The sequence below is a fragment of the Stegostoma tigrinum genome, chromosome 25 (genome assembly GCF_030684315.1).
Source record: "Stegostoma tigrinum isolate sSteTig4 chromosome 25, sSteTig4.hap1, whole genome shotgun sequence".
Classification (NCBI taxonomy): Eukaryota; Metazoa; Chordata; class Chondrichthyes; order Orectolobiformes; family Stegostomatidae; genus Stegostoma; species Stegostoma tigrinum.
This window is the reverse complement of record NC_081378.1, coordinates 36,533,890-36,554,728: the sequence shown is the minus strand read 5'-3', so window position 1 is coordinate 36,554,728 and position 20,839 is coordinate 36,533,890. Positions and strand designations below refer to the sequence as shown.

General features: G+C 39.8%; 1 protein-coding gene across 3 annotated transcripts in view; it reads left to right on the top strand.

The window, feature by feature from the left end:
* The window catches only part of apaf1 (apoptotic peptidase activating factor 1), a 169,052-nt gene extending 148,771 nt beyond the window's left edge, over nucleotides 1–20,281 (top strand). For all 3 annotated transcript variants that reach the window (XM_048553914.2, XM_048553915.2, XM_048553913.2), the window contains one exon: nucleotides 19,528–20,281. In XM_048553914.2, the coding sequence (XP_048409871.1) occupies nucleotides 19,528–19,674 (147 nt within the window). In that variant the 3' untranslated portion in view covers nucleotides 19,675–20,281. The remainder of the gene's footprint in view (nucleotides 1–19,527) is intronic.
* The last annotated feature ends 558 nt before the right edge of the window (nucleotides 20,282–20,839 follow it).

The following is a 20,839-nucleotide window of genomic DNA, read 5'->3' as shown; positions in this document are numbered from 1 at the left end:
CAGCCGCAGGGCATTCAACCAGTAGGATGCAATTCTGCTAGACCCAAAGTGTGGGCCATATTTCTTATTGGTTTCTTTAAATATGGTGAGCATTTTACTGATCTCATTTCCAACTATCTCCTGATTTGCTCCTGAAATGTCAATTGCATCCTTTTATGGTGGGTTGGCTGTCTTAGCTGACTAACTTTATAGACCATTACTGAGATAATGTAGCACAGTTTGTGTACTAAACATACAAAAACAAAGAACTGTGGATGCCGGATATCAGAAACAAAAACAGAAAATACTGGGAAAACCCAGCAGGTCCATCAGCATTGGTGGAGAGAAAGCAGAGTTAACATTTCAGGTCCAATGACTTGTTTAGAACAGAAAGGTCCTAATCTGAAGAACTCTACTTTCTCTCCACAAATGCTGCCAGACCTGCTGGGTTTTCCCATCATTTTGGTTTTTGACAGCAATTTGTGTGCCCCATCTGAATATGTACTGTCAACATCTGGTGATTTGGTATCATCTAAATGTCACAACGGATCTGTCTAAATATTCTCCTCACTTCCTGACATCCTTCAGCTAATGTGACCCCACAATAACTATTGAACGCCTAAAACAAATTTTAGAAAATCACAAAACAAAGCTAATACACATAACTTCATTACATACTTGAAGTTACAAGACTAAATCATTTAACATACCAATATGTTTTAGTAAAATTTTACCTTGAAGTATTTTCACATTTATCAGCCAAAGTTTACAATATCCTGAACCACATTTGAATCACATCACAGGTAGAGTATTACAACAAACCACAATTGTACAATATAATTCAATTCTTCACCTTGCTTAATCAAGTCAAAATTATTGAAAAATAATTCAACCCTGCATCTATATCAAAAATGAAAGGGACTGGGTAGTTGGTTAGCAATGCAGAGTAACCTAACGGCATGGATTTAGCACCCATGCCAGCTCAGATTACCACAAAGGTCTCTCTTTCTCAACCTTTCCCCCTTAGCTGAGTCATGGTGACCTTCAGATTAAACCACTACCACTCATCTCTCTCCAATGGAAGAGCAGCCCTATGGGATTATTCTTAATCAAAAATGAGCCTCCACCCGCTCTGGTTACCTCTATTCTCTTCATTTCTTGTATTAACTGAAATGCATCAATTTTTCTACTTAAATAACTCTGGTGGTTTTTCATCAATCACAATATAAAGAAATTTTTCTCAAATTCTTTATTTAACTTATTAGTGACTATCTTATGCTTACTGTTATATGTTCCACACTTATCCGTTAGTGGAAACAAGTTCTTTACATCCATGTTATCAAATAGCTTCATAATCCCTCATTTTAGTTGACTGCTTTTCAGAAAGATTAGCACCGACACTAGTCTGCTCTGATAATTATATTGTTCCAAATCTGACTGAAAGAGTTCACTGGTAATCAGCCCCACTACGTCACCAATGTCCCAGAAGTGTAACTGTTTATTTAGTTACCAAAATGAACAGTCTGTTTCTCTTTATTGCTGTTATCTAGAAAAAGAGACTCTTACCATGTTTCATTAATAAGCTTAAAGATAGTTGGCTTATTAAGAACAAACATACTCTTTAAATAAGTGACAAAACAGTCTACTAACTAAACTGCTATAGAGATTTAAACAATGCCCCCTTAATCCTACATGCATACATTCATATAAAAATGTAAAACTCTACAGAGAAGCCATGGGTTTGAAAAAATAAGAAATAAACACAGAAGTTAAGGATTCGAATTTGGAAGATAGAATGGGTTGACTTCTCACAGTCGTCTTGATGAGACCTATTTGCTGACAGTCACAGGATAATGCATGATCTTCAGACCAAATTTCAGATTCAGCTGGGAAACATTTAGAAGTTGTTATAACTGAAACTTTGGCAGGTATTTTCAAAATACTTCACTGAGAGAAAAATTAAGAGAGCTTTAGATTGTTTTGCTTCAAGGATTATTCTAATACTGACTATGAGAGAGATCATGTTTTTCCTTGCAAGCGTACGCATGACTGACACATCCAAATATATGCTGAAGAAACTTTATTCCAGAGGCTGTTGCTAAGTAACCTTCAACACAGATCCAAGGGTTCTTCCAAATCTGTTTGCCCAACAATTAAACCATAACCGATCTCTTCTTAAAACTTTTGCTGGACATTCTTTTCAGAAAGTCATTTGATTTTTGTAAACAGAGAGTAACCACTTTCCATTTGACCTTTTTAACATTTTATTTCCAAAAATGTAATATGATAAATCTCTCTTCAACTCAGTAACCTCCAAACAGCTCCTCAGACCAGCCCATACATGTATATGCATTTCCATCAAAAGCTTCTCAATTCTGATATCCTATTGATTCTGTCCAGCGCATTTCCAGTGTTTTGGTGCCTTTTTATAGTATTAAGACCAGAGGTGAACAGAGCACACACAAGTGTGCTGTGACAAAGTGCTGTATTAATTTAATGTTACCTCTCCTATATTCTATCCCTCTGGATTAGCCCTAATGCTTTGGCTTACTTTTTGATGGCCTTCTCAGCTAGTGATCAGTGATGTTATTGGTTTCTTTATGTGTATCCTTACACCTTCTGTATTGTACACACTGCCATCCCACCTTGCAACCAAATCATGCTCGGCTATGTTGAGTTTCATTTGCCGCTTTAAAGTTTAATCGAGGATTGTTGGCCAATACAGTGACAGAATTTGTAGTTCCTTCATCAGATGGACCTCAGACTATGGGCTTTCTGACTGAAGCACGAATGGTACGGAATGAAACAAGCGTACTCAAGCTTTCAGTGCAGAGATTGCAGCGTTGCTGAGGTTTCTACCTGAAATTGAGCCAAGGACCCTCTGTCTGCTTCAGTGATTTAAAGGATGAAAACTATTTAAAGAGTATTAGGATTTTTATTTATCTTAGTTAATGGTCATCCTTTAATCAATTCCAACATTGAGACAATAATTGGCAATTCACTGCATTGCTGTTTGTGGAATCTTGCTATGTCAAAATAGCTGCTATCATTCCTTTCATAAACAACTGCGTTTCTATATATATTATATACATTTTTGAGACACTTTTTAAATTATGATAAAGCACACTATGATTGAAAGTCTTTGAAACCATCATTAAATCACACTAATTGCTTTGATCGTAACATGGTTAATTTCAAACCAAGTAGCTATTTAATGTAAAACAGAGAACTGTGGACGCTGGAGATCTGAAATACACAAAAGAAATTGCTGGTGAAACTCAGCAGGCCTGGATACATCTGTGGGGAGAAAGCAGGAGTTAATGTTTTGAGTCTGGTAATTCTTAATACTCAAGTCGTTTACTGCAGGCCTCAATGGCAACATTGAAACAAATAGTGATTGGAAACAAATTTATTTTATTAATACCTCCAAGAAGATTCAGGTAAGTTTTCTAATTCTTTCTAATACCAACTGCATTCCTTCAAGTTCCTTAAAGCCTTTCCACATTGGGTTGCTCATCATATTGTTAGGCTGTACTGAAACAAGATTTGCATTTGAAAAGAAAGAGGATTACATTTCATTTTGGGAGCACTGTTTGTACATCCCCTCATTTAGAAGGGCATGGAAGCAGATCATCTCTCCAGTGGGGATTGACAATTAAAAGGGAAGAAAAAAGTGTAAAAGGAAACAGAAGCAAAGGTTATGAACCACAGAGAATAGATAGCAATGTAGACTTTTGTTTTACGTGTGATGATTCCCAAAATAACTCTTTTGGTAAGACTTAATTGCTATAATTGAGTTTAGTATGATTTCCTACATTTGTAAAGAAGCACGTAAGTTTATTTTGAAGTAAAAATTGGTGTATAATCAAGAGATAAATAAAACAGGATATGTTTGAATTATTCTGAGTCACATCTTGCATGCCAGAATAGTCTAAAAAAAGATTTAGGAATGTGGATTGGATAATTTAATCTCTTTTCATAAAGTGAAAATACTTTATTTCATATCAATTCATACCTGATGAAGGTGGTCCTCAAAAATTGGAGTATTTTCAGAACTTGTTTATGTATTCGTATTGATTCAGAGGTTTTTTTTGTTTAATAAGATCACATGTTTGAAATGTATACACATCAGAGCTATTGTTAAGTGATAATGGTATTGTTAATGTGTGTTTCACGTCACAACGAGTAGCATTCCAATGCAAGTTCTTTGTTTTGGAAACAGTTTTGTTAGTCGGAAACTTATTCTATTTTTAAAGTAAATCCTGGAAAAGATGGGGCAGGGGAAGATGCACTCTAGTTACAAATATGGGGGAAGCTCGTGTTTACGTTATTACAAATTTACTGCATTGTTAATTAATTATTTTACACATAAATTCACTGACAGAAATAATTTTTTTCAGTGTATTTGCTCATTATCATGGAGAAAAAGTATGTTACTTTTCTGGTTTGATTTACCTTTGTCCAGCACATTTGTATATTTCGTATGGAATCAAAATTGCAATTTTTAATTTTTTAAATTTGAAGTAATACAGAAGTACAGATTCACCTAATGAAAATTTTATTAGTCATTTAATATAATGCTTCCTAATTTTAAAAGATTTTATTAGATAACACAGATTTCCCCCATTTAAAACAGTGGAGTACTCAACTGTCAATTTCATACTACGACAAAGTGAGCTTTACAAAGCCGCAAGGCTATCTAGAGAGTCTTTTTTTTAAAAACAAACATTGAATTGGCCCACTTAAAGTATTGATATTCCCCCCCACCCCGCTTCAAACCCCCAGTGATGTCAGCAGCATATTGACCATTTCTATGATATGATAGTTGTGTAATCTTGCATGCTTTCGGAGAGATGCCTAAATCAATTTTTGGCTTGTACTTGGGTTGCTGTGAAAGTTGCTAAGCTATCGACTTCATTCTTTCTTGAATCTACAGTGTCAGGCCTGTCATGGTAAGAGACTGCTGCCTGCGAAATTGTCTGACTTTGGAGTGTTCCCTGCAGTTGGAAAGATGAATGCAGCTGAACATCAAGTTCTGGGGATAATCATTTTTTTTTGTGACATGTTTTTGATCGAAAGTGTGTTCATGTACCAGAGTCAGAAGGAGAAAGCATTTGACTGTTGACCTCACCTATTGATTAAGAAATATTACTTCCATACATGTGCGCCCACAGATGGTGAATGGATGATTTTCAGGAATGTGACAATCACATTGATTGTGGACTAAAATCAAGATTGCTGGAAAAGCTCAGCAGGTCTGGCAGCATCTGTGAAGAGAAATTAGAGTTAACATTTTGGATCCGGTAACACTTCCTCAGAGCTGTCATGTCTTTGCTTATATGTTAGGTTGATGCCAGTCTGCCTTCGGTCACCCCATGAACTGTAACTTGCTTTCTGGCCATATATAGTTTCTCTTACCTCATAGTTCCCTGACCCCCTCTCGAACTGTCTTTCTCAAACTAGTACTAATCTCCCCATAACAATCCCACCCCTGGTACACTAACATAACACAGGTTTCACTTATTCTATTATCATTAACTTGTGTCTTAGACGATTAATTAGACCCATTAACAAGCATTGAAAATCACCATTCTGTGCAGCTATTCTTATTCTTTATCATGGTGTTTAAATATGCTTTGTACATCACAGTCATGTCTAGTCTGCTCTGCATGCTAATGAGATCTCCAACTATGACTCTTTGTTCAAACTAGCTCACCTTATCCAAGAATGATGATTCTGAAGCCTGGTTTCTATGACAGCAAAGATTCCAGTAAAATTGAATGTAAATCTGTAACCTACTCCTAACCTATTTGTAGCTAGTTTCACATATGTGCATATATTAGGCACATTGCTGTTGACTAACACAGTGTAGTCCAGATAATAAATGACTACTTGATATTGAGTGAAATCCAGGAATATGAAGCCAAGCTTGAGCGATAATTCAAGATCTTGATCCTTCCAGATTTTTTCCACTGTAAAAACTACGGGTGGCAGAAAATGCTCATGGATAGATGTTCATGGTGGGGAGCTCCTTAGGCAGTTGACTGTCCATGTGCCATGGGGGGAAAAAAGCAATGAATAAAAAAAATGCAGCAACAGAAGAGACAGAATGAAATTAGTAGTTTAGACAAGAGGCATTTCTCAAGGAAGGGAATGAGGACTAACATTCACATCATCTTCATTACCATTACCAGGGAGAAACTGAATAGGCTGGGACCTTTTTTCTCTGGACCATTGGAAGCTGAGAGGTGCCCTAATAGTGTTTTATAAAATAGTAAAAGACATGGTTAGGGTGAATTGCCAAAATCTTTTCCCTAGGGTGGGGATCCAAAACTAGAGGCCATGGATTTAGGGTAACTGGGGAAAGGTTTGAAAGAGACCAAGAGGGTAACCTTTTCATGCAGAGGATGGTGCTTGTATGGCATGAGGTGGTGGAGGCTGGTGCAATGACAACAATTAAAAGATGGGTATATGAATAGCAGGGGTTTAGAGGGATATGGGCCCAATACTGGCAAATGGGACGAGAATAATTTAGGATATCTGGTCAGCATGGACAAGTTGGTCTGAAGCGTCTGTTTCCAAACTATGTCTCTATGACTGTAAATTTTGAAAATGGAAGCTGGATATTATATAACATACTTGATGCATTTTCAGATTCTTTGCAGCATTTTCTTTATTCTTCTGTGGGATGTGGGCTCACTGGCTAGGCCATTATTAATTGCCTATCCCTTAACTACCCTTGAGAAGTGGATGGTGAGGTGCCCTCTTGAATGGCTGCAGTCTTTGGGGATTAAGTACACCAACAGTACTTTGAGGAAGAGAGTTCCAGGGCTTTTATCAGCGACGGTGAAGGAGCAGTGACATAGTTCCAAGTCAGGTTGCTATTTGGCTTGGAAGAGTACTTGCAGTGCTGGTGTTCGCAAGCATTTGCTGACCTTATGGTAGAGGTTGCAGGTTTAGAAGATGCTGTTAAGGGAAATCTGTTCTCCAGGTAAGCAAGATGAAAACTGGAAGCACACTATTTTAATAAGGTTCGTATAAAATATTGATAGTCTGACTGAAATATGTGAAGAAAATATGAAGCCTTCTAGGTGACCTGATTGACCTTAGTAAGGAAATTACAGCTTGAAGGAGCATGTTGTAAAATTCATTCTTGATATGGAGTGACTATGAGGTATTTAGAACATAGAACATAGAACAGTACAGCACAGAACAGGCCCTTCAGCCCACAATGTTGTGCCAACCATTGATCCTCATGTATGCACCCTTAAAAGACGCTAACGTGTCTGCGTCTACCACCTCCGCTGGCATTTGTTATGATATTTTAAAAGGTATAAACATATCTTATTATCTTATTATATCTTTTAAAATATCATAACAAATACCTCATAGTCACTCCATATCAAGAATTAATTTTACAACATGCTCCTTTGAGGCGCAATTTCCTTACTAAGGTCATACATTTGTAATGAGAGCTGAAGATTGAGCCCTTTGGAATGTTACAGTTTCATTTGTTCCAAAGGGACATTTGAGATAATCAGCGTGATTTCTTTAGTCAGAGAACTAGACCCACTGATGATGAGAGAACAGGATATATATAGGAATTCAAAAGTAAATAAATCACAATTAATTGTTGCTACTGGTCAAGTTTGTCTTGCATTTTTTTTGCATGAGATGCCAAAAGCCAAAATATTAACATAGTTCAGAAACACAAATGGGGAAGAATTTCAAGGAGCTTTTTTTTGTGTTAAAGGACATGAAGAATTAAACATAATCTCTAAAAAATGCAGTTTGCAACATTTCCAGAAGATAAATAAATGTAAATACTCAAAAATGAAACAGCAAAATCCAAGAATTGTTAATCAGATAACCCACCACTTTGAAGAGATAACAGAGTGTAGAGCTAGAGGAACACAGCAGGCTAGGCAGCATCAGAAGAGCAGGAGAGTTGACATTTTGGTTTGGGACCCTTCTTCATTTGTGAAGGGTCACTGTATCCGAAATGTCAACTCTGCTTTCTCTCCACAGATGCTGCCAGACTTGCTGAGTTTCTCCATCAATTTCTGTTTGCGTTTCTGATTCCTAGCATCCACAATTCTTTGGGATTTTGGGTTAGAGGGTGAGAGAGGTTAGATGTTATAGGTGTCAAAGAACAAAAGGCAAAGAGATTGGTAATGACTGTGAAGAAGAGATGAAGTGTTGGCTCCGCATTACTATTAATGGCTGCAAGAAAGAAAGAGAAAGCAAGAAAGAATTGTCAATTTCAGGTATAGAAGTACCACTTAACCCCCAAAAGCACACAAAGATGGCCCGCCATTGCCCGCTCAGTCAGTGAAAATTCTAAAATTCAAGATAGTAATTTAAAACTGATTTGTCTTATTCAATGTCCATAATTCTGATCATAATATTTTAATTTAATAATACGTGCAAAGGCTTTGATTTTGTATTGCTGCAATTACCCCACTGGATTGGGTGCCTCACCAGCTGAATCACCAAAGATTAAACTGAAATGATATAAAAGAATACTATGGTAATTTGAGATTGAACAGAAGTCCAATAAAATAGCATTTTCTTTTGGGTAAGCTGCCACACTAATTTAATTAATAATAAACTTTGAAGTCCTGTGAGCAAACTTCAAATGGCCCCTGAGTGACTGATCAATAAATTCCTTCCATTTACGCAGTGTTTCATTTTTAATATTCTTTTCATAACTTGGTTGTTCTTGCTGATGTTATCTTTTATCAAAGGAATGAAATCAGATTAGGCAGCAAAGTAAGCAGTTGGCCATCTTTCACGTAGAAAAATGTGATTACATTGCAATATTTAATGTGTTCTAGTAGCGTTCGAGTTTATATTAAATGATCTGTTGGAGGTGATGGCAGCAATTTCTTAATTACCTGAATTTAGCATGAATTATGAGTAGGATTTAATAATCCCTCAGGTTCTTCCAGATGTTGGAATCATGCCACAAAGCTGTTTCATTGGGAGAATGAAATATCTCCCAATATTTCTCCTTTTATGTGGTCAGAATAAGTTTAACTTGCGTCGGTATGAGCAAACTTAATGATGGATAACTTGCCAGAGGGTCTGCCATGAGCAAACAAATCTTTAACATGCACACTATATTGGTTCCACACTGCAGACTGCTTTTTTCAAATGTGAAGTTCCTCTCCACTTGTGTGACAGCATTAATACATCAGCTTACAGCTCAGTATCTGACAGCTGTCATTATGGAAAATTGATTGGCAGAGATATTCCTAGGTGTGACTTTCGAGAAATAATGACTTTTTTGGAGTTTGCATGGATTTTGTTTGGTGTGAGGTTGATGAACTACTTACACAATTCTGATATACTTAGCAGATTCCTTCTAAAAGAATGGCTTTATTGCCTTTGGATGAATGATCTCTAGATTGAAGCTGTGTGGTTATCAAAAGTCAATGTTGATGCAGTACAGTAAGGTCTTACTAACTGACTATGGCATTAGCTATGCTGCAGTCATTTCACCAAAGTAATTGTATATTTTGAAAAATATTTCATGGAAAAGAAATGTATGAAAGCTGTGCCCTGCAGTTTGACAGTGTTAGATATGTATAATTAAGCTGCTCTGTTACAACAGCGGTAAATGTAATCCAAAGTAGTGTCAGACATATTTGTGTTGCTGTATTTCTCCTGTGCATGTTAGACTCATGCAGTTCACTTGCTACTTTTTGCAATGAGAATCAGAGCAGCAAAAGTACTTTAAGTCAAATAACTTAAATTACGAACATCTAGCAAGAAGCTAACATATTTTTTCCACTTTGATGAATAGTATTTCATTGTTAATTAGATCATGTGTTAATTATAGGTAAAACAATGAAACAAGCATTCATATTTAATATTTTGTCACTATTCATCTCAGTTTACAAAACTGTGCATTTGTCATTTTGCTGACGCCTTGAAAAATATTGCTTATAAAGTTCCTGGTATTTATAACTTTTGCTGGGTATTTACAGGAGCATGCAACTTTTCAGTATCTTTCTGTAAAACCTATAAAAATGTGTTTTTTTTTCAATGAACTCATCTTTTAGATCACTTTAGCACCATTTGTTTCCCAAATTCCACATCAAGTATTCCCTGGTCAGCTTTCACACGGCTGGCTGAAGACTGAAATTCTCTTTTGTCAGCACCAAAGTTATGCCTGCCTGAGATTAGCCATTGAGAGTCATAGAGTTATACAGCAGGAAAATAGACCCTTCGATCCAACTCGCCATGCTGACCAGTTATCCTAATCTGCCCTAGTCCCATTTACAAGCATTTGGCCCATATCCCTCTTAACCCGTTCTATTCATCTACCCATCCGGACACCTTTAAATGTAGTTGTACCAGCCTCCTCCACTTCCTCTGGCAGCTCATTCCATACATGCACCCCTCTGGTCCTTTTCAATCTTTCCCCTCTCACCTTAAACATATGCCCTTTAGTTTTGGAGTCCCCTACCCTGGAAAAAAGCCTTTGGCTATTCATCCTGTCCAAGCCCCTTATGATTTTATAAATTTCTATAAGGTCACTCCTCAGCCTCCGATGCTCTAGAGAAAAACACTCCAGCCTATTCAGCCTCTCCATATAACTCAAACCCTCCAGTAACAGCCTTGTAAATCTTTTCTGAATCCTTTTAATTTTGACAACGCCTTTCTTATAAAAGGGAGACCAGAATTGAACACAGTTTTCTAAAAGTGACGTTATCACTGTTCTATACAGGTGTAACATGACATCTCAACTCCTACACTCAATGCACTAACCAATGAAGGCAAGCATACCAAACGCCACTTTCACCACCCTGTCTACCCATGACTCCACTTTTAAGGACCTATGTACCTGCACCCCTATGTCCCTTTGTTCAGCAACATGCCCCAGGGCCCTACCGTTAAGTGGATAAGTCCTGCCCTGGTTTGCCTTACCAAAATGCAACACCTCACATTTATTTAAATTAAACTCCCGTCTACCGCTCCTTGGCCCATTAGCCCATCTGATCAAGGCCGCATTGTACTCTGAGATAACCTTCTTCATTGTCCACTACACTACCAATTTTGGTGTAATCTACAAACTTACTAGCCATACCTCGTGTATTCACATCCAAATTATTTACATAAATAACAAAAAGCAGTGGATCCAGCATTGACTGTTGTGGCACACCACTGGTCACAGGCCTCCAGTCCAAAAAACAATCCTTCACCACCACCCTCTATCTCCTACCTTCAAGCCAATTTTGTGTCCAGTTGGGTGGTTCCCCTGGGTCCCATGCTAACCTTGCTAACCAGTCTCCCATGCAGAACTTTGTCAAACACCTTGCAGAAGTCCACATAGAAAGTCTACCACTCTGCCTTCATCAATCGTCTTTGTCACTTCTTCAAAAAACTCAATCAAGTTAGTGAGACACAATTTCTCACATACTAAGCCATGTTAACAATCTCTAATTAGTCTTTGCCTTTCCAAATAATTGCTGTACCAGAAAATCCCTTCCAATAACCTACCAAACACTGATGTCAGGCTCACCAGTCTATAGAAAGTTTTTCCATCTCACCTTTCTAAATAATGATCACCACGTTAGCCAAGCTCCAGTCTTCCAGGACCTTACCTGTGACTATCGGTGAAACAAATATCTCAGCAAGGGGTCCAGCAATCCTTTCCCTAGTTTCACACAGAGTTCTCAGATACACCTGATCAGGTCCCAGAGATTTATCCATCTTTGAGTTAATGATAACTTTTTTTAAATATTCAGTCATGCAATGTGGGCATTGCTTGCTGGACCAGCATTATTACCTGTTCCTAGTTGCCCTTGAGAACGTGGTAGTGAGCTGCAGCCTTAAACCACTGCCATCCACCTGCTGTAGGTTGATCCACAGTACCTCTAGGGATGGAATTCACATGTCTCAAATTGAGTAATGTTTAGAGACCAACAGCAGTTGGTCACGGCTGGAATCTTGGGCTGAAACGTACTTCGCGTGTTGCTTACTCCAGTCTGTGATCAAAAACAAATTCCCAAAGTTCAAAGGAAACATGTTTACTAATGCTGCATCCACACTCCAGAATTACAACAAATGTTTCAAATCCCAATGGGCACTGTAAGACATTAATTCGAGCTAATGGGAACTGCAGATGCTGGAGAATCTGAGACAACAGTGTGTAGAGCTGGATGAATACAGCAGGCCAAGGAGCATCCTAGGAGCACAAAAGCTGACGTCTCAGGCCTAGACCCTTCATCAGAAAAGGACTGATGAAGGGTCTAGGCCTGAGACGTCAGCTTTTGTGCTCCTAGGATGCTGCTTGGCCTGTTGTGTTCATCCAGCTCCACACTTTGTTATCACTGTAAGACATGTGACTGGAAGGTGTTGGGATTGGAGCTTAATATCAGGCCCTGGCATGAAACTTAGTCATCTACTGTAGGCATAATGTGCCGTAATAACTTAAAGGAAACCAGGCCTGATATGTCCCAGCCTGTCATTATGTCCTGCTCACATTTTGATGTCCAGAAATATCAATGAGCCTTGCAGAAACAGCAGTCAAAATCAGATTTGGCAGAAACATAAATGACACACAAGCAGAAACCAGACAAGCATATATCAATATACTGTAGAATTGCAAACAGAAAATCAGAGTGTAAGTTCATTTTCTTGCATTTTTCATATTGCTTGCTGTGCTTATTACCTTATTCTGCTGTCCCCACAGACGAGAATATGATCTAGGCTAACATTTAATTGTAAAGCCTATAGAGACTGTTCTGTTAAAGGTGCATCTTTAGGATAAGATGAACTGCCTCAGAGGACCTTAAAAGAATTCAAGGCACAATCCTTCCAATATTCTCACCAATACTTAGCCCTTGACTGATATCATTAAATCAAACTCAACATTATCAGTGCTTGTTGTGCACCACTGGCCTGCTGAGTTTCCTACAGGCTAAGAATGAGAACGCTTCAAAAATACTTTTATATGCTTGAGAAATATTTTGGGAAATTTTTCCTATAGTGTGGCACCCAGCACTGTACACAAAACTGCACCTGTGGTCTAGCAAGTGTCTTATATAAATTCGAAATCACCTCTTTGCGATATGCCTATTAATAAAGCCTTTACTACTATATACTTTGTTAACTGCTGTCTTTATTCTCCCGCACCTTCAATGATCTGTGCACATATACACCCAAGCCCCTGTGCTGAATTCCTTACTATCTGCAAACTTTGAAATTGTCCTCTGCACACCAAGATCTAGATCATGAATACATATCAAGAAAAACAAGGGTCCCAATGCTGATCCCTGCAAAACTCCAGAAAAAGCCTGAATTCGTTTTTTTTCCTTATAAATTAGATTCCTAAAACCTGGCTTCAACACTGCCAAAGTATATCACACACTTGTAAGCACAGTAGTATTATTGCGGAAGTTTTCTAGTCCATTCATTCAAATGGTAGATCAGTATCAACTCCTTTGGTTTCTAATTTAGTACTTACCCTGGTGAACCAATTTTGCACCAGACCACCATCTTACTCATTTAAAAAATAATAAGGACATGGTTTTATGGGGCCCATTACAGCTAATAGGAAAATAAACATGAAAACAAAGATATTCTCCTGAGATAGTAGGAACTGCCGATGCTGGAGAATCTTCAATAACAAGGTGTGGAGCTGGATGAACACAGCAGGCCAAGCAGCATCAGAGGAGCAGGAACGCTGATGTTTCGGGCCTAGACCCTTCAGAAATCATTTCTGAAGAAGGGTTCAGATCTGAAACATCAGTTTTCCTGCTCCTCTGTTGCTGCTTAGCCTGCTGTCTTCATCAAACTCTACACCTTGTTATTGAAGATATTCTCCTATAAATTTTAAAAGCAGTGGAAATGCTCAAAAAATGTAAATCAGCTTAGTCAGCCTGAGCCTTTTTTTGTATCTTTATATTCATTTATACTCATTTTATTGTAATATGCTGATATTATCCCTTTATCCCTTTCTAAACATTAGACAAAACAATCACTTAGAAAATCTGGCATGTTTCCCAGATATTCTGAACATTTGTTCATGTGCTGCATTGTTTAAAATGGGTTAGAACATAGAACATAGAACATAGAACAGTACAGCACAGAACAGGCCCTTCAGCCCACAATGTTGTGCCGACCATTGATCCTCATATATGCACCCTCAAATTTCTGTGACCATATGCATGTCCAGCAGTCTCTTAAATGACCCCAATGACCTTGCTTCCACAACTGCTGCTGGCAACGCATTCCATGCTCTCACAACTCTCTGCGTAAAGAACCTGCCTCTGACATCCCCTCTATACTTTCCACCAACCAGCTTAAAACTATGACCCCTCGTGCTAGCCATTTCTGCCCTGGGAAATAGTCTCTGGCTATCAACTCTATCCATGCCTCTCATTATCTTGTATACCTCAATTAGGTCACCTCTCCTCCTCCTTTTCTCCAATGAAAAGAGACCGAGCTCAGTCAACCTCTCTTCATACGATAAGCCCTCCAGTCCAGGCAGCATCCTGGTAAACCTCCTCTGAACCCTCTCCAAAGCATCCACATCTTTCCTATAATAGGGCGCCCAGAACTGGACGCAGTATTCCAAGTGCGGTCTAACCAAAGTTTTATAGAGCTGCAACAAGATCTCACGACTCTTAAACTCAATCCCCCTGTTAATGAAAGCCAAAACACCATATGCTTTCTTAACAACCCTGTCCACTTGGGTGGCCATTTTAAGGGATCTATGTATCTGCACACCAAGATCCCTCTGTTCCTCCACGCTGCCAAGAATCCTATCCTTAATCCTGTACTCAGCTTTCAAATTCGACCTTCCAAAATGCATCACCTCGCATTTATCCAGGTTGAACTCCATCTGCCACCTCTCAGCCCATCTCTGCATCCTGTCAATGTCCCGCTGCAGCCTACAACAGCCCTCTACACTGTCAACGACACCTCCGACCTTTGTGTCGTCTGCAAACTTGCTGACCCATCCTTCAATTCCCTCGTCCAAGTCATTAATAAAAATTACAAACAGTAGAGGCCCAAGGACAGAGCCCTGTGGAACCCCACTCACCACTGACTTCCAGGCAGAATATTTTCCTTCTACTACCACTCGCTGTCTTCTGTTGGCCAGCCAATTCTGTATCCAAGCAGCTAAGTTCCCCTGTATCCCATTCCTCCTGACCTTCTGAATGAGCCTTCCATGGGGAACCTTATCAAATGCCTTACTGAAGTCCATATACACCACATCCACAGCTCGACCCTCATCAACCTTTCTAGTCACATCCTCAAAAAACTCGATAAGGTTTGTAAGGCATGACCTACCCCTCACAAAGCCGTGTTGACTGTATTTGATCAAGCCATGCTCTTCCAGATGGTCATAAATCTTATCCCTCAGAATCCTTTCTAACACCTTGCAGACGACAGACGTGAGACTTACCGGTCTATAATTGCCGGGGATTTCCCTATTTCCTTTCTTGAAGAGAGGAATTACATTTGCCTCTCTCCAGTCCTCAGGTACGACTCCAGTGGAGAGCGAGGATGCAAAGATCTTCGCAAGTGGCGAAGCAATTGCATTTCTCGCTTCCCAAAGCAGCCGAGGACAAATCTGATCCGGGCCTGGCGACTTGTCAATCTTAATGTTTGACAAAATTTTCAGCACATCAGCTTCCTCTATCTCTATCCATTCCAGCATGCACACCTGCTCTTCAAAGGTTTCATTCACTACAAAGTTGGTTTCTTTCGTAAAGACAGAAGCAAAAAACTCATTTAGGGCTTCCCCTACCTCCTCAGGCTCCACACACAAGTTCCCTATGCTATCCCTGATCGGCCCTACTCTTTCTTTGACCATTCTCTTATTCCTCACGTAAGTGTAAAATGCCTTTGTGTTTTCCCGGATTCCTTCTGCCAAGCCTTTCTTGTGCCCCCTCCTGGCTCTCCTCAGACCATTTTTGAGCTCCTTCCTTGCCTGCATGTAATCCTCTCTAGCTGAACTTGACCCTAGCTTCCTCCACCTTATGTAAGCTACCTTCTTCCTTTTCACAAGAAGCTCCACCGCTCCCGTCATCCAAGGTTCCTTAATCTTACCCCTTCTTGCCTGTCTCAGAGGGACATATTTACTCATCACTCCCAACAACTGTTCCTTAAACCATCTCCACATGTCTATAGTTCCCTTACCATGGAACAACTGCTCCCAGTCCATGCTTCCTAACTCATGTCTAATCGCATCATAGTTTCCTCTTCCCCAATTAAATATCCTCCCATTCTGCCTAATCCTCTCCTTCTCCATAGCTATGTAAAATGTGAGGCAGTTATGGTCACTATCACCAAAATGCTCTCCCACCACAAGATCTGATACCTGCCCCGGCTCGTTTCCGAGCACCAAGTCTAGAATGGCCTCTCCCCTCGTCGGCCTGTCAACGTACTGCGTTAGGAAACCCTCCTGAACACACCTTACAAAAACAGCTCCATTCAAATCTTCTGCTCGAAGGAGGTTCCAATCAATATTAGGAAAGTTAAAGTCACCCATTACAACAACCCTACTGCGTCCACACTTTTCCAAAATCTGTCGACCTATGCTTTCTTCAATCTCCCTGCTGCTATTGGGGGGCCTGTAGTAAACCCCTAACGAGGTGACTGCTCCCTTGCTGTTCCTAATTTCCACCCATACTGACTCAGTAGGCAGATCTTCCTCGACAAAGGAAGCTTCTGTAGCTGTGATACCCTCTCTGATTAGTAGTGCTACACCCCCTCCTCTTTTTTCCCCCCTCCCTATTCTTTTTAAATGTTCTAAACCCTGGAACATCCAGCAACCATTCCTGCCCATGAGAAACCCATGTCTCTGTTATGGCCACAACATCATAGCACCAGGTACTGATCCATGCTCTAAGTTCATCACTTTTATTCCTGATACTCCTTGCATTAAAGCAAACACACTTTAACCGATCCCTTGGTTCCTTCCCAGGAAAATCCTTCCCACTAGCTGGTCTACCTCTTGCTACTGCCTCACCTGCATCAACGCTCACCACTGGTATACAGCTCAGGTTCCCACCCCCCTGCCATACTAGTTTAAACCCTCTCGAACTACTCGAGCAAACCTTCCACCCAGGACATTGGTCCCCTTCCAGTTCAGATGCAACCCGCCCTTCTTGTACAGGTCCCACCTTCCCCAGAAGGCATCCCAATTATCAACATATCTGAAGCCCTCCCTCCTACACCAGCTGCGTAGCCACGTGTTCAGCTGCGCCCGCTCCCTGTTCCTCACCTCGCTATCTCGTGGCACCGGTAGTAAACCAGAGAACACTACTCTGTTCGTCCTGCTCTGCAGCTTCCATCCTAACTCCCTGAAATCACTTTTTATATCCTCAAACCTATTTCTGGCTATATCATTTGTGCCAATATGTAACACGATTTCTGGCTGTTCGCCCTCCCCTTTCAGAACTTTATACACCCGATCGGAGACGTCCCGGACCCTGGCACCAGGGAGGCAACATACCTTCCGGGAATCCCGATCTTGCCCACAAAATCTCCTGTCGATTCCCCTAACTATCGAGTCCCCTACCACGAGTACTTTTCTATTCTGCCCCCTTCCCTTCTTTGCCACAGTGTCAGGCTCAGTGCCAGAGAACTGACTACTATGGCTTTCCTCTGGTAGGTCATCCCCCCCAGCAGTATCCAAAACGGTATACTTATTGCTGAGGGGAATGCCCACAGGGGATCTCTGCACTGTCTGTCTGTCCCCTTTCCTCCCCCTAACTGTAACCCATCTATCCTCATCCTGAGCCTTAGGAGTGACCAACTCCCGATAACTCCTCTCAATTACCCCCTCTGCCTCCCGAATGATCCGTAGTTCATCCAGCTCCAGCTCCATTTCCCTAACACGGTTTTCAAGGAGCTGTAGCTGGGTGCACTTCCCACAGATGTAGCCAGCGGAGACGTGTGCCACATCTCCCAACTGCCACATTCTGCAGGAGGAGCAAGCAACTGCCCTAGCATCCATACCCCACTTATCTGAACACCCACTCAATACTAAAGCAGAAAGCTTACTTCAAGTAATAATAACAAATTAATAACAAACTTATGTTCAATAGAGAAAGTTTAGAATGAACCTTACCTTATTAACTAGGTTAGAGGAGGAGGGCGGGTGGGAGACACTACAGTTGTAGAGTCTCGGGTTTAGCCGCCTTGCTGATATATATGGTCACTGCTTTCCTTCCCGGCTGCCCCTCTGGTCCTCGTCACTTCCTCTGGTGCTCCCGCTCCTTCTCTGAAAGAGGAAAAAAAACACCGTTGCCCGCTATCGGTAAGTAATTTTAAAAATAAACTGCTTTACCTTAGCTGCAGTCTTCCGGGTCCGTCTTGCCTCCGCTACTGCTCGCACTCAAAAAAGGGTTATTGCATGTACGAACTGTCATAAGAAATAGAGTCATTATTTTAAGTGTTTGGGAGCTCTGACTGAAGGTTTTCAGATTTCGAGATGGTTTATCACAAGGACAACTAAAGTGTTGAACATAAATTTTAAAGCTGGACATTTTATTTTGAAATATGCATGAATACTTCACTATGATAACACTTTTATGCTTGAGAAAGCAGGTAGGTATGCCTACAGTGCAAACTGTAACAAGGTGAAGGATATTAATGATCATCAACATTGGCTCAGAAATGTTTTCATTTCACGCAATCCACTTAAAGAACTTTAAAGGGCTTAAAGAGGCATGTGATTTCAAAATATCTGCGTTTTTAATCAAACTAAATTGAACATATACCTAAAAGTAAAATAGGTTCTTTTAAATATTATCATGAGCTAAATTATCTTTAATTACACGTAGCACATTTTTCAGCATTAAGCAGAGATTTGCATGTTATTAAATGTTATAGACGCCATGATTCTACCAGACCATAGGCTGCTATCTCATTAGAGAACTCGGTTGGTGGTGAGTTTAAACTGAGGCGAGTGGAGACATTGCGAAACAGAGTCCTTCCTGGTAACCTTAGCCAGTGCAGGAATCAAACCCATGCTGTTGGTGTAACTTGGCATCATAAACTAGCTGTTCTGCCAACTAAGCTAACCAGTCCGTTAGTATGTTATTAGAATAGTGAGAAAACAGCCAATTCAGTTTGAAACTTGCTAACAACTGAAACCAAGCCTGAGCAGCAAAGTATCGTTTGGTGCACACCACTGACATTCCAGGAGACACTGCACAAAACAGTAGATTGTGAGCTCCTTGCTGGAAGGTTATTTTGTGCTCATCACAAAGTACTTTGAAATTTCACTCAAAAGTGAGACCATCCTGTGTTGTGGATCTTGGTCTTTTACGTTACTTACTCAATGACCAGTAGAGGTAATACGTTCAAAATAGAACAGAGAAAGATTTTATTCCATGTGCCACCAAGTATTGGTAGCAAAAAAAAAGTTGCTGGAAAAGTTCATCAGGGCTGGCAGCATCTGTGGAGAAAACAGAGCTAACGTTTTGGGTCCGGTGACCCTTCCTCAGAACTCCGTATTGGTAGCAGTTGATGACAGAGGTGAACACAACTAAAACAAATGTGTTTTTTCTTTCACAGTGGTGGGATATGAATACAGGAGAATCTCTGCAGACGTTCTATACAAATGGGACAAACCTGAAGTCCATACATGTTTCATCTGACTTCAAGACCTATGTAACGATTGATAATATTGGAATACTGTATATCTTGAAAATGATAAACTGAAACTCCTTACTCTGGAAAAAAAAAGTGCCACAAAGCTTTTGTATTGCCACTAGGAGGGGTTGCATTTATTGCACTTAAAATGCTGTCTTTGAACTTGTGGACAAAGCAGGATATGGAATGAGAGCCATTACATTTTCTAATTTTTCGTGCACAGCAAATTGCTACTGAGCCATTGGATGTTTTGAGGAACTAAGCTTAATGGGAAAGTGCCAACAGTGTACAACAAGCCGCAACAGTGTGTAATGCTTTTTTTTCTATTATTCGCAAACTCTGGATTCTGTGATTGCACTGCTGGTGTTTTATTGTGGCAGTGTGTATTTAAAGATTTTGAACACAGTAAGCAGTTTACACAGGTTTGGACTACATGATCAGTTTGTAATATGTGCTTGGTGCTGTTCAAACAACAGTAACCACTGCAACCTTTCTTCAGTTAGGAAGGAAATCATATTAAATATCTGAAACTTCTAAGACTTCAAAAAAAATGTTTCGATGGTATTATAAAGAAAAGAGATCTACAGCGAATGAAATCAGTATTTAATTCACAGAAAATTGTGCATATTCATAATTGATTAATTTCAATTGTTTCTACTGATTTTATTTTCATACTTGATGCAATTAAAATTTTGTCAACTCTTTATGTATTCTACGTTTATTTGTGTGAATCATGTAATAAGCAGACTTTTTTGAGTTGTGATGTTTCTTGGGAGTAACACTACATTGCCAGGGGAATGCCTTGCCTATGCAGCCACTTTCAGAACCAAGGTGAAGATATGACTTGCCACTTCTGTTGTTCCCTTGATGTAGGTGAAAGAAACAACTCAGAAGAACCAGATTCTGAGCCGCACACTTAGTTCAGAAAACAATTGTTTGCCCAGTTGTACCATAATAGATAAAGTCCCACTAGTCCATGCTAGTAGTTTCCTAACTACCACTACCACTAGTAAAATAAAATTACCACTAGTGGTTTCCCAAAATACTCTCACATGCTTGCATTTGGCCTATGTCCCTCTAAACCTTTCCTATTCATGTCCCTGTTCACATCCCTTTTAAGCGTTGTAACTGTTGTTGCATCTAAGGTTAAAAATAAATTACTTTTATTCCCACTCAGCAGCAGAGTTTCATGAAAGCATAGTAACCGTTTCCAACATTGAAAAATCAAAACAGT